Raw genomic sequence first — 14,522 nt, 5'->3', positions numbered from 1 at the left:
CCTGATTAAGTCCCCCTCCCTCATCAGCTCAAAGAGCAATCAGAGTTCCCTGACCTGTGGGAAGCCCAAGGATCGCCCACCTCTATCCAGGTCTAGTAAGGTGAGCATCCAAACTGCCAAGGCTCCCCCAAAGCCAGTACATGCAGTAGGATCAAAAACCCACTGCCATTGTTCTTGAGTTCTCAGTATTCCTCATTGTCCGCTATGTTCAGCTAGTCCGGTTTTATCCCATGCTTTTTCAGACCCAGGCCAGCTGGCCTTGGTGAGTTCCCGATAGAACATCCCCATTGTCTCACTTTTTTCAGATTTTTACTTATTATGTATACAGTGTTCGATCTACATGTATGCCTATTCACCAGAAGAGGGCACCAGATCTCATTACAGATGGTTGTGAGCCACCATGTGGTTGCTAGGAATTGAACTCAGGACCTCAGGAAGAGCAATCAGTGCTCTTAACCTCTGAGCCATCTCTCCAGCCCTCGAGACAGGTTCTACACATATCCTCAGAACTCTCTGAGGGACCTCTATACTAATTTCCACAGCGGGTAGCTTCCCCCTTTACTTTTTATGGTGCAGGGTCTTGAACCCTGGGCCTTGTGCATGCTAGGCAAATGCTCTATCACTGAGCTATATCTTCAGCGCTTAGCTTTTTCTTCTGATCTCAGTTCATGCTGTACTTACCAGTGGACCTTTACCTCGTCATTAGAGGCAGGCAAGACAATAGTTGAATGCTTAACAGCTCCACGATGCCTAAGTCAGGTGCAGCTTTATACTCAGGCAGCTATCTGATTAACCATCTTCTCACAGGGCCACTGCCCTGAGAGCAGGGACCGATCTTGTTACCCTGTTTCCCTTGAACTATACACAATGTCTGGGCTGTTCCAAAAATTTGCTTTGTAAACAGATGAATGTCCAAAAACCAGTGGCTGTTTTTTTCATAGACCATTCTATATTATTAAGGAAATAAGTGAAAATATATTTAAATTAACATGTCTTTTAAAGGGTTGAAATTCAGCAATAGGAAAGGTACATGTAAGATGTAGCTTGTTTTTATTTTCTATTTTGTGCTACAGTCAACATAGCACAATTTTTATTACTACTGAGTTTCTAGTGTAAGGCTGAGAAGACAAACGTGCAAAAGCCGATTGTACAGAAGAAAATCTTTTAATGCAACAGCAACACACAGTTCAATAAAATCAGTTCAATTAACTTCAACATATTAACAACAACAATAACAACAAAGAAGCCTGAGGGGCTGCTGTTGGGGGAAAGGTCAGTTCCTGCTCAGACTCCATAGGTAGCTCCATACAGAAGGCAACAGCACAGAGCCTCCAAGGGTCAGGCTCTGCCTTCCCACAAAGGGCCTGACTAAAGGCACTGGGGCTCAACACAGGACACTGTGCCAAGGACAGGGTGCAGATAGCAGCTGTACCCTTGGGGAAATGGCAGCCTTGGAGAACCAGCTCAACAGGCCGCTTCGGGTGTAGGTAAGCCAGCACTTTAGCCTGTCAACACTACCCTCCCAGTTCAGATTAACTGAAGAGGTGTGCTGTCTTGGGACACCACAAGGGCAACAATCGGTCTGCGGCACATCTGGGTCATGACAATCGCCAAGTACTTTGTTGACAAGGACCAGGCAGAAGCAAGGGGATGAGCCCAGGGCTGTAGCTTCACACTTTAGCTCCAATGGGGACCTTTCTGAAAAAAAAAAATGTCCTGTGCTTGTCTGTAAATGGACTTAATTTGAACAAGCGAAGCTTCTCAGGTGGAAGGCTGCTACCTCTCCAAGGGGCCAAAGTGGGGTTGCTTTTTCACTCCCTTAGGGGCATGCTGGGTTTTGGGGACAGATGCAGGGGAAGCCCCTAGCTTCTCTGGGAAGGTCAGGTAGAGGGTTCCTGTTGCCCTCTTGGGGTTTTAGTTCATGTTCTGGTTGACTTCCTGCCGTAACTTCTGTGCAGGGCCATTCCTGGGTTCAATTTGTAGGAGGCTGCTAATATCTGCAAGGCTGGATTTATAGTCCTAGGAGAGAGAAAAGAAGTTGGGAAGGGACCAAGGAGGTGGGAACAGCTGGAGAAGCAGGAGAATGTTTCCAACACTAGATTGGAGTCAAGGCAGGGCCCGGGAGACAGAACACAGCAAGTGCCAGCACCAGCATACATCTCTACAGTTAAGGCTGGGCCTCTGGGCAGGGATCCTTTACCTTCAGGGCCTTGTAGGCTTGAGCCCGTCTGTAAAAGGCCTTCACATTCTTCCCGTCCAGCTTGAGGGCTTCTGTGCAGTCCTTTACTGCCTCCTTGTACTGTTTCAGGACCAGATGGCAGAGCGCTCTGATGTGGAAAGACCATTGCAGAAGTTCAGTCACTTGTGGATCCCCACATGCAAGATGGAGGCAACTGGGGATGACCTGATTCGCTAAGCACCCATTCTGTGCTGTTGCTTTCCACCTCAATCCTCTCAAGTCTTAGCCTTACCTCCCAAGATGGAGGCTTATGTGTGCATGACTGCCACATGTGTGCTGGTGCCTAGGGAGGACAGAAGGTGTTGGATCACCTGGAGTTAGAGTTACAGGTGGCTGTGAGCCACCATGAGGAAGCTGAGAACTGAAACCTGGTCCCCGGGAAGAGCAGCCAGTGCTCTTAACTGATGAGCCATTTCTCCAGCTCCCTAGCCTTTTCTGCAGATGCAAAGGCTATGAGAAGCTTCATCACCGGCTTAGGAGTCAAGGGACTTGTCCAAGACCTACTAGTGAGGGGCAGAGCTGGAGCTCAGACCAGTGGGTCTGAAGGAACCCTGAGCCTGGCCTTGCCCACTTCTGCCGTTCACCACCCAGCATCAGGGACTTTAAGGAAAATCTCCAAAGCACTTCCCTCAATAGAGAAAAACAAGTGCATGAATATTAATCCTAATTAACTGTGCACACGCTGGCGTTTCAGGGGTGGAGCGCACAGATGTAAGCAATCACTTTGGAATAATCAACAGTAAGATGGATTGGACCAGGGACAGAGTACAGGTCAGCACTGGATAGGGTCCCCAGCACTGTGTATAAACTAGAGAATTTAAAAGCTTGTTTAAGGTACTTACATGTTTCCAACTTCCCATACTTTGAAATGTCTCACAATAAAATGTGGAAAATACCCACTGTGATTTCTCATCATCCAAGCCTGGTCCTTTCTTCAAAGACAATCACTAGAAGGAAGCCGTCACCTTGGCCCCTCACCACTGATTCAGTGGCCACAGAGCACTCACTAGTTGGATAGGGCATCATTTGTTTTACCTAATACCTCTCTGCAAGTATTTTCACTGTTTCCAACATGTTAAGTATAGAATGTCGCAGTAAACTCCCTTGGGGAGGAGGCTGCTAGATCAAGAAACACCCGTAGTTCAAATTCTGCTATTACCAGGCACTCTGAAGAAGTTACCAAGAATCTCTTTTCCTATAACTGTAACAAACCTGGGCCTCAAATTTTAATTTCTGTGAAGATGGAAGAAAATGGTATTTTAGTTACTTTTTTCCTGGTCCTGCTGGGCACAACACCCAGGATGTTGTGTTGGTTGCTATAAACATGAAAAGCTGAGCATCTTTCTATAAGGCGTTTTCAAATAAAACCAAAGCTACCCAATTTATCCTTACTACTTCTGTGGGGTTTTCCTTCTGCGCTGTAAGGTTCTCCCACAATTGTTTTGTTTTTACATTTGACTTGTGTTCTTCTAAAACTTTATTTAAAAACAGAGAAGAATTTGTATTTAACCCCCACATAGCCAACCCAACCTTATTTATTAAATGAATACCTCTTCTCCCTACACTTAAACCAAATGTTCATGTTTTTATTTTTTCCTGATAAATTCTGGAATCATCACAGCTAAAATACAAACACAAAACAAAAATCTAACCAGGCTGGAGTACAGGTCAGTGGCAGAGTGCTGGCCTTGCATGCATGAGGCCCTCAGTATGATGCCTGGCACTGTACTCCCACCCAAGGGGAAAGACCACTTATTAAATGAGCATATTATAAACGAAGGAAAGTGGAGCCAGATACATTTGCTTAAAGCACAGTATGTAAACAACATTCTTCCAAGCCATGGTAAAAAGACAGTATTTGTTTAGAAGAATGAGCTAATGGGTATCTTGGAGCATCAAGGCCAAGGAGCTTAGAGAAAGGAGGGAGCTGACGTCACAAACATGGAGCAAGTGGGTCATAAGCTTCCTTTACAAGTTAGCCTAACACAGGAAGTACCCTGGTTCAATCAGCTCAGAAAGTCACAGGCCCAAATTTGATCCAAATTTAAAATAAAAGTTCTCTTTTCAACTCTTAAGAAGCAAAACCAAACATGAGTGAGCTAAATCTACTGAATTTCTTAAGCCATCTCCTGTGAACAGGGTTTCCATGGTTCACTGAAGAAGCACTAGCTAATTTCAGTACGCTGCCTCGGCCTCTGCACAAGTGTTTCAGTAGGTGCATCAAAGCACCCTGCTATAGTGTGAAACATGATTCTTAAATTTTCTTCAACTAAAAAATATAGTCTGTGTACATGATATGTGCACGTGGGTGTGTATGCTATGATGTACATGTGGAGTCAGTTTTCTCTTTTCACCTTTATTACATGTGGGCTCTGGGGAGCAAAACTTGGAGACTTGTGTGACAAGCACCTCTACCTGCTAGGTCATCTCACTGCCTGGAAACACGTTTTATCTTAAAAGTTTCCTAAGGAACAAGGAAGTTCTATCTGATCAAAGATTTTTGGAAAAGATTTATTGTCTTTGTGTCTGCATGTGTTTATTTGCACCATGTGTGGGCAGGTGCCCAGGCAATGGAAGTTATAGGTAGTTGTGAATTGTTCAATATGACGCTAGGAACCATGCTCTTTACCTCGGCCAGCTCTTCAGCTCCCAGATTAAAGATGTTCTACACTGGCCAGGCGGTGGTGGTGCACACCTCTAATCCCGGCGCTCAGGAGGCAGAGGCAGAAGGATCTCTGTGATTTTTGAGGCCAGCCTGGTCTACAGAGTGAGTTCCAGGACAGTTAAGGGTGTTACACAGAGAAACCCTATCTCAAGCCATACCCCAAAGATGTTCCATAATGAATGCGTATGGGTATCGATAATAAACGTGTGGATGAGACATGGCCTCTTGCTGATTATATCTAGCCTCTGACAATACAACCAGTGGGTTTCACTGAGGCCAGATTCCACTTCTGCACCACCATGTAAAGGCTGTCAGAGCTTAGACAGTGCCTTGATTTTCTCAACTTTAAAAACCAGTAATACCTGTCTGCCACCTACACCGCTGAGCATCAGTGTAGAACAGTTAAGTCCCACTCAACAGTGTGTGTGTGTGTACAGGCGTGTGCCGTCTCTGCCACCTATACCACTGAGCACCAGTATAGAGCAGCGAGTCCCACATAAAGGGGGAGAGGTGCTTTGGCTCCTGGGCTTTCACTCTCACTGCTCCCCAATAGCAGTTCCTAATGCAGAGCCTGCTACAGGCACAAGGGTCTGCACTCAGTCAGATCGTACCCTTTCTTCCTATTCTAGCCAGACAATTAGTTACTCCACTTGCTGGGCTCTAGGCCAGAAGGGACAGAAATAGGTGGGTAAGAGCAGCCATGGGCAGAGAGCAGGCAAGGGAGCTGTGTTGACAATGAAAGCTTAAGATTCTGGGATGAGGGCTAGGACAGATAATGAAGACGACAGTTGAGCATCTCTTTAATCTCCACCCCTTTATCGGTGCCACTGTCAATTCTTTGCTTAGTACTGAAGGAGGTGGGAATGCACACGGCTACCTGAAAAGATTCAAAGCCTCCACAATCAGGAGTCCAAGTATCCTCTGAGCTTCATCCCAATTCCTGGAGCCCACCAGAGGCCAGCACTCCCCCAGTGAGCCACACCCCAGCCTTCAGAAAAGCCTTTGGAGAATCCCCGAGGCCAGCAGCTGCGCAGAAGATACCTGTTGCTGTACGTGGCAGATTCCAGGCTACTAAACAAGAGGCTTTCACTGTACTTCTCAATAGCTTTCTTATGGTTGCCCTTCTTTACAAGCTCATTGCCTTCTTCCTTCAGAACTTTGGCTCTCTCCATATCCCCAGCAGAAGGCACTAGACACAAATTCAGAGAGGAAAAAACCATAGATCAGGGGCTCAGATGAGATTGGCATCATCTGTTTTAAGCCAGGGACTGCCTGGGCGGCTGCAAACCATTCTTTCTGACTACTCGGTCCTCTAATTAGGGCTTCTAGTCAATTAAAGGTTTTCATTAGAAGATGGAGACTTACAAACACACACATGCATATCATATACAAGATAAAAAGCAGGCCAGGTTTACTCATAGCACTGCCACAGGGTAGCTGGAATGTTCTGCATGACCCACTTAACTTCAGTACCTCAGTTTCCTCCCCAGTGTGAAGGGCTATGTCAGGATCAGCTGTGACACTAATACCGAGAAGTGGACAACAGCCTACAAACTTAATAGAGGCATCCAGGAAAGGAAGGCTGTGCCTTCTAGGTTTCAGAAAGGGGCTGAAGAGGGCTTGTCCTGCTTTGCTGTGAGTATCCACTTTCACCTGCCACACGCAGCTCTGCTCCAGCCCTTAAGGGGAGAGAACAGAGAACAAGGAGAAATCCACGCTGCTCACACTACAGTGTTGTAAGGTCCTTCGTTGTGTGGCTCTAATTAATTGTCCCAGTCTCATTCCACAGCATCACATTTAATCTTTAAAAACCATCATGGTAAGCCAGGCGGTGGTGGCGCACGCCTTTAATCCCAGCACTCGGGAAGCAGAAGCAGGCGGATCTCTGTGAGTTCGAGACCAGCCTGGTCTACAGAGCCAGTTCCAGGACAGGCTCCAAAGCCAGAGAAACCCTGTCTCGAAAAACAAAACAAAACAAAAACAAAAACAAAAACAAAAAATCATGGTAAACAGTCAATATTTACAACCAGGGCAAAGTTGTGGGAATAAGATTAGTGCCCCAACACATCCCCTGCTTAGGAGTTATTACTAGGATCCAAAGCCCGGTGGATTCTCCTTAGCCCATCCACTCTTGAAAGAAACTATTCTGATTCTGTGCTTCCCCCTCCCATAAGCTAACCATCCCAATCAATATAAACTACATCTATGGATACAAATCACCTATAACCCACTCGCCATGGAGCTTCACATAAGGAAGCAAGTATTTCTATAGTCATTTATGGCTTGGTTGTTTCCCCCTCAACATCCTATTCCTGAGATTTGTCTGTGTTAATACACGGACCTGTAGTTGATACATTTTCACTCCCAAAATTCCAGGAAGGATTTGCCCCCTGTTTGTGGAGACCTGGGTTATTTCTAGTTTTGTTCTGCTATTACCAAACATTCTGTGGCAAACATTCTGTAGGGTTGGATGCATGCAGACTCAGTTTCACTTGGGCTCTGAAATATTCTCCCCACACCCCGCAGCCATGTTTATTTATGCATTTCCCTTCTCTAGTTCCTTCCATTGCCTCTGCCCCCAATTATCTTCCCTAATGACCTCATCCTTTAAACTCCAGCTCAAGATATCACTTTTATCACCTGCCCCAGTGTGAACCTTGACTTCTTGATTTAAACTTCCCAAACACTAACAATTCCATGGCACCTGCTTTTCCTCCATGTATCATAAAGCATCATCACTATAACTCAGTTTCTCACTAGGCCAGGAGCTCCCCTAACGGTCAAGTTGTCTCGTGCTCCACTGCTTAGCACAGGGCCTAGAACACATGGTTCAGTGATCTAGAGGAACAAATACAGTCAGGTACCTTGAGGCCATCTAGTTCATTAGCATTCTACAATCTCCTCAAAGTGGAAAGCAACTACCTGGATCTCACATGCTGTACAGGGAGCTTCCTGCAGAGAAGAGTCATGAGTGCCCTCTTCCACTACCGGAGACTGACTTATTGATAAAAGAGCCCTATCCCTGTCCCTTCTGTACTCCTGTCTTGACTCATGCTTGCTGGCCCGGGACAGTTCTCCTGGACCATTAGTGAGAGCTTCCCAGCAGACAATCTCCTGCAGCGGTTGCCCAGCTCTGTCTGTCTGCTTATTCACCCTTCTCCAGGGTCACCCAGGACAAGTGCTCTCAGGGAGGCAGCACTTTCTAGTTATAAGGATGCTCCAAAGGAGAGGGGCTGAGACAGTTACAAAACTTCATTTCCTGGTCACAGGAGTCGGTGACCAATTAATTACACCAGGACACTCGGAAAATAAAAGCTAAGTACATAGAATAAAGTATCTTTTAAGTAGTGAGCTGAAAAAACAAACAGAAGAACTAGTGAGTTGTGGGGTAGGTAAAAGTAGGATGAGGTTTGGAATGACACATATAATTCTGAGCCAATACATTTTTTTCATTATTTTGCCATGTTGGAAGTTCCTGTTCTTGTAATCAAAAACATTCTAAGCAACACACTCCAAGTACTGCTAGAGAATGAGAGCTAGCATGTGCACCTGTGTGCCAGGCTAGGTTTACATATCTTGTATTACTTAAGCCTTTCACTGATGACATCACTGTACAGTCAAGGAGACAATCTCTAAGAAGCTGGACCTTTTAATCATGTTTTTCACTTCATTTATTTCCTAACAGCTAAATGAGGCCAATTTCTAGAAGGCGATTCTAAACTCCTTAGAAAGAGCTCACCTCTGCTCTTTGTAGCTGTAGTTTCTTTGGATTTGTTTTTAGCCGTCTCTTTGTGATTCTCCGAAGGCAAAGAATTCCATCTCTTCTGGGCTGAAACAGGCACCACAGGAATAGGGGGCAGCTTCAGGCGCCACTCAGGCCCAAGTGAGTCCATGAGAGCTCTAGTGATTCTGGAAGAAGAGGCGGAGTCACTGGTGGTGTCTGGTCAGGTCACACCCAAGGGATGGAGGCTCCTTCACAAGGCAGGGCATACTCCCCCATTCCCCATCGTATTTCTCACATGCTCTAGCAGACGAAGAGTCTACTACCCATCAACTCCTTCTTAGATCTGACACCACATGACACTTTCCCTTAGCCTGGCTGCCATACGTGAATTTTAATGTCCCCTGCTACTTGTTAAGATAAAGTTTATATATACACCACCTCCAAGAAGGGATCCCATTAAAAATACACACATATTTTATCAATGAAACTAGTACAAAGCATGCAAACACTTATTTGCTTACTGCTCAGATTTTAAGTGTCAACCTTAGCCCATTCAGCAATATTAAAAATCGTCAGTGGTTCCCATGTTGCAGACTAACATGGCCGGTGAGCTCTGGCTCTCTCCCTCCTCTCCATTCCTATTGTCCTCTCCATTCCTGGTCCTCGGCTAGCTCAGTGCTCGGCTAGCTCAGTGGTCGGGTGTTTGCCAGGCACATGCAAGGCTAGGTTTGATCCTCAGCACTGCAAAAACAAGCAAGCAAACAAGCCTCCCCCTCTTGACCTTTATTATGCACATCTTTCCTCTGCTTCCGTTTCCCTTTCCTACTCTGGAGATCTAGCTAACTCCTGCTTATTTCATTTTCAACTTAAAATGTTCTTTGTCCATGATGTCCGTGTTGTTAATGGAAATGGATTTTCGGCACCTAGCACATCCCCTGGCTCTCACCAGGACAGTGTTTCCTACATGAGAACAAAACTCCTACAGCCATGTTCCTGTGTCACAAGAATGAAACCATACAAACTGAAACTACAACAAACTCACAGCCTCTTACTAGGCTTTGGAGCAGATTCCTGTTTGGCTCAGCTATCCCAATTCTTTGCAACCCTATTCCCTAACTTTTTCCAAAGCATTCTTCCTTATACACCAAATAAAAACCCACCACCTGCCTGGGTGCTTGAGATGGTTAACCTTAATTGTTGGTGTTAGAGAGATAACTCTCTGTGTTAAGAACACTTGTTTGGTTTCCAGCACCTACATGGTGGCTCACAACCACCTGTAATTCCAGTTCCAGGACATCCCACATCCTCCTTTGACCTCTGAGGGCACCAGGCATGCAAACGCTCATACTCATAAAACAAACAAACAAACAAACATGATGGGGAAACTATCAACTGATAGTTTCAACCAATCACATTTAGTCAGGGTGTGGCCACCCAGAGCCCAGGTAGAAAAACCTGGGGGTGCAGGTGCCCGCTGGACCTATCTCGGATTTCAGAACTCCCATTCTTATAGTGTAAGTTTCCCCTCTTTAACCATTAAAGTATTCCTGTTACTCTTGAGCTAGCCTGGTTACTTATCATACCGACTGGATAAGCAACACACCCTTAATTGTCACCTTGATGAGATCTAGAACCAGCAAAGGAACAAGAGTCTGGGTAAGTCTATGAGGGATTATCTTGATTAGGTTAACTGATCACTCCCTCTCTGAGCTTGGGTCCTAAACTGCATACAATGGAGAAGCCAGCTGAGAATCAGCATTGACCACCTGCTTCTTCTTCATTTTTTTTGTGGCCAGAGAGACAGCTGTGGGTGCAGGGACCGAGACCCCCTGCTTCTTAACTGCAGGTGCAATGTGACAGTTGCATCAAGCTCCTGCTGCCATGATGGAATGGATCCTGTAACTGTGGGCCAAAATAAGCCTTTGACCTTTACAAGGCTTGTCAGGGTACCCTATCACGGCAACAGGAAGAGCAGTTCAGATAGTGTTCAATCATCCCTACTTCTCTCCTGTCACACAGAGCCAACTGTTCTATGTAAGTTCTGGGCCCCATCCCTGCTTCTCTCAGGGAGCTCACCTGGGCAGGGCAGCACCTTTCTCTTCCACCTGCATCACATCTCCCAAGTGACTCCTCCCCTGGACATCCCTCACCACCCCAGCTATACTGCTGTCTCCCTTCATAATGACGTCACTACTGTTGGAACTGAAGTGCTTCTCTCAGCTTCACTAGTGACTTCACTGTGAAAAGCATAGTCTCCTCCTTCCCAGCCATGAATCTCCTGCAGCAGCCTGTGCTGGTCACTCCCATACTTAACGCTGCACTGACTGCACCGAGCCTGGGCAATACGACTAGTACTCCTGCCAAGGCCAAGAGCTATGTAAGGAAAAAGTTACATCTCATGCAGCAGGTCCCTGTGCAAAGTTTGGCACAGAGCTGGTAGTGTTTGATGAATGACAAAAGACTCAAAGAGAAAATTGGGTATTGACAAAAATCAACCAAGAAGCCAAACATAGACCACATTAGATTATTACTCTGGGGCTGGGCTTTTTAGCAGCCCACATGAAGGGGAACCATGATCAAATACACAAACAAGGATCTAGGAGAAAAAAACTAGTCATGGCTCAGGAGACCAGAGAGATGCTTTCACACTTACAACATCCCATCCAGCAGCAGTCTAGCTCCTGTGTCTCTTACTCTCCAGTTAGAGTTAGCACTCTAAACACAAGTGGGGTCTTAATCTCTTTTCAATTTTGCTATCTCCACTGAGCTTCCTACATTTAAAAAAAAAATCTCAAAAAATATTAGTGCATGAATAAATGTGCACATGCAGACAAAAACAACAATCTCAGTAACTCTGACTTCACTATTTTTAACTAAGTATATTTGTATGAATCTGTCCACTGGAGCGAGTGCCATGGATGCATCAGTCACTTTGGAACTAGAATTATAGAAGGTCGTGAACTGGCCAATGTAGGTGCTGGGAATTGAACTCAGGTCCCCCGCAAAAGCAGCAAGGACACATCTGCTAAATACTACAGTAGACTATCTTTATATACTGTCGACAATATTAAAGAGTTTTCCAAATCTCTGGGGCCAGCCTGGTCTACATAATGAGTTCCAGGCCAGCCAGAGCTACATAGTGAGACTGTCTCCAAAACAAAGAAACAAACAAGACTTTTCTCAATAAATGGAGCACAAGAGACATAAGCATTAGGGCCTGATTCTGACTACTGAGCACTTGAATAAAAAGATCAGCATGATAGTGTATGTCTGTAATAGTCCCAGAGAGGCAGACAGGAGGGTCTCTGGAGGTTGCTTGGCCAGTTAGTTTAGCCAAATTGATGTGCTTTGTCAATGAGAGGCTGTCAAAAAAATATGGTTGGGAGTGATAAAGGGAGACACCCATCAACCCATGGCCTCTACATGTACACACACACACACACACACACACACACACACACACACACACACACGTTTTTCAAGCACAGTCAAAGGGACCACACTCAGAAAACAACTGAAGCAGCCCAAGGCCAATCAAGGGAGCTGGTTCCATGTTCTATGGAGAAGTTCTACAGTACACTGGGCTTACCTGTTGATGCCTTCCAAGGCTGATGCCACACTGTTATCAATCTGCAGCACAGTCTTATAGTCGACATAGGCCAGCGTGTACTTCTCCAGGGCTTCATATGCAGACGCTCTTCGCAGCAAGGGTTTGATGCTGAAGGGAACCAAGGCCAGCGCTCTAGAATAGAATGCAAAAATGTCACCTGTCTGCTAGACCAACAGGGTTCTCCAACAGTGTACTGATTCAGGCAGGGTCAAATGCTGCAGTCAGCATGAGTTTAATTTCTGGCAGAAAGACATCATTTCTAGGATAGGTAGGGAATCCTCAACTTAGACGGAAAGGGAAAGAATACAGAGAACCATTAATGGAAGTTATGTGTATCTGTGTCAATTTCCACGCCCTCCATCCCCAGCCCAATGAAGAGTAGAAGCCTCACAGTTTTCACACTGTGGTCTGCACTGTAACTATACTACCAATAGCCATGGGACCCCAGGCAAATCACTTCATCATCCCAGTCTTTGGCAACTCATTCTGCTCTGGGAAGGAGGATAAACTTACCATCAGAGTGAATACCCTGTGAAAGAGAAAAAACCTAGCAGACTCCATGAGTGTGCCTCTCTCCCTATTCCTCCCATGCATGTAAAACAGCATCACATCTAGGATTAGCCAGATGAACCCAGTTAGCAGACTAGTTTATGCTAGCTAGTTCAGCAATGATGAACGAATGGGATAGGAAAACTGTCAATGTCCTGTACAACTGTTACTGACAGATTTTTGCTTCTTTCTTTCTCTTGCCCCTCATCCACCACCTCCTTTTGAGATAGGGTCTCACTATGTAGCCCTGGCTGGCCTGGAACTCATATAGAACAGGCTAGCCTTGTTCTCACAAAGATCTGCCTGCCTCTGCCTCCTGAACACTGGGATTAAAGGTGCCCCACCACTTCTGCTTCTTTAGATGGTTGGTTAACACCTGTCCCCTTTTATTCTTCCCTCCCACATCATCCCAGGAAAAGACCTGAACAAGTCAGTCCTGGTAACTGTATCTTACCTCACATCAATGTCACAGAGGCTTTATGCGTACCTCTAACTCCCTATCCTACACCATTCTCAGAAGCACCGAGCCAAAACTCAAAGACAACAAGGACCTAGTAGGGTCTGTCATTCTAAATGGCCTGATATTTAATGACACTTTATAAGATCTGTCACAGAGAGAAATGGTGGGATTTTTCCAAAGAAGAAACCTGGCTTGCTCTTTGGAAACCCTCAGGCATCCCAGAGCCTCCTTGGGCCACTTACGAAGTGCAATCTTTGATGCAGTCTGTGCAGTTCCCATCCTTCAAGTAGCACGCTGCACGGTTGGAGTACAGAACGCTTTCTTCCTCGGGGTCTGCAGAACCTGCCCGGATGGAGGCAGGAAGAGCAAGATCATGAGTTGGGAGGGAGATGTCAGAGGACACAGGGATGCACCTCACACCCGGAACTCTCTAGGCTATGGGAAAGGCAGCAGAGGTACTGTAGCCTAATAAGGCTTCTATCAGGAAGGATAGCACATTTGCCATTCTTGTCCGACAGTGGGGAAATCGAGATTCTGCCATTCACAAGAACCTTATTTATTCCCCATTAAGCACTGGACTTGGTACCAGAAATAAGGACTAACGTGAAACAGCTGCTTCTTGCCTCAGAGAAAGCAATGCCTAATTACTTGGGTGTGTGGCTAACTTTATTATAGAAAGCAAAGGACAATAATAAATGCCTGAAAGAGGGAGTGACCCAGAGTTGGAGGGAAATGCAAGCTAGAGAGCAGTTAGTTAATCAGACAAGACTTTCCCAGAAAAGTGGTGACAGGGCTGGGCCAACCAAGTCTACTGGCAACTCAAAGTGAACTACCCACAAGGGACAATTATCAGTCATTTCTCTAAAGCCAATGCTTACTCTCAGCAGCCACAGAGGCTCAAATCTCTCACTTGAGCTTTTAAAAATTTACTTTTGTGTACGTGCACCCAAGGCACGGATATGAAGGTCAGAGGACAACCTGAAGGAATCAATTCTCTCCTTCCACTACGTGGGTCTGAGGAACAGAACTCAGACATCAGACTTAGCAGCAAGTGCCTTTACCTGCTGAGCCACCACACAGCCTCCGATTTTCATTAAAAATATTTTTTTATTGAGAATTTTGTTAAATGTATTTTGCTGTTATCAGCCCCCACTGTCCCCAACCTCCTGGACTCAGCTGCACTTCCACACTCCCCAAGTTTGTACTCCCTTTTTTTATCCATGCGTCTTCCACACTCCCCAAGTTTGTACTCCCTTTTTTTATCCATGCGTCTTC

General features: G+C 45.7%; 1 protein-coding gene across 2 annotated transcripts in view; it reads right to left on the bottom strand.

Annotated features, from left to right (window-relative positions):
- Nucleotides 1–1,148: 1,148 nt before the first annotated feature.
- Nucleotides 1,149–14,522, bottom strand: part of Tomm34 (translocase of outer mitochondrial membrane 34) — a 17,467-nt gene continuing 4,093 nt past the window's right edge. For both annotated transcript variants that reach the window (XM_005362944.2, XM_005362943.2), the window contains exons 2-7: nucleotides 13,490–13,589; nucleotides 12,218–12,370; nucleotides 8,644–8,813; nucleotides 5,946–6,093; nucleotides 2,201–2,327; nucleotides 1,149–2,019 (exon numbers count right to left, since the gene is read on the bottom strand). In XM_005362944.2, the coding sequence (XP_005363001.1) occupies nucleotides 1,915–2,019; nucleotides 2,201–2,327; nucleotides 5,946–6,093; nucleotides 8,644–8,813; nucleotides 12,218–12,370; nucleotides 13,490–13,589 (803 nt within the window). In that variant the 3' untranslated portion in view covers nucleotides 1,149–1,914. The remainder of the gene's footprint in view (nucleotides 2,020–2,200; nucleotides 2,328–5,945; nucleotides 6,094–8,643; nucleotides 8,814–12,217; nucleotides 12,371–13,489; nucleotides 13,590–14,522) is intronic.

Source organism: Microtus ochrogaster, linkage group LG8 (assembly GCF_000317375.1).
Source record: "Microtus ochrogaster isolate Prairie Vole_2 linkage group LG8, MicOch1.0, whole genome shotgun sequence".
Lineage (NCBI taxonomy): Eukaryota > Metazoa > Chordata > Mammalia > Rodentia > Cricetidae > Microtus > Microtus ochrogaster.
This window is presented reverse-complemented; position numbering and strand designations above follow the sequence as displayed.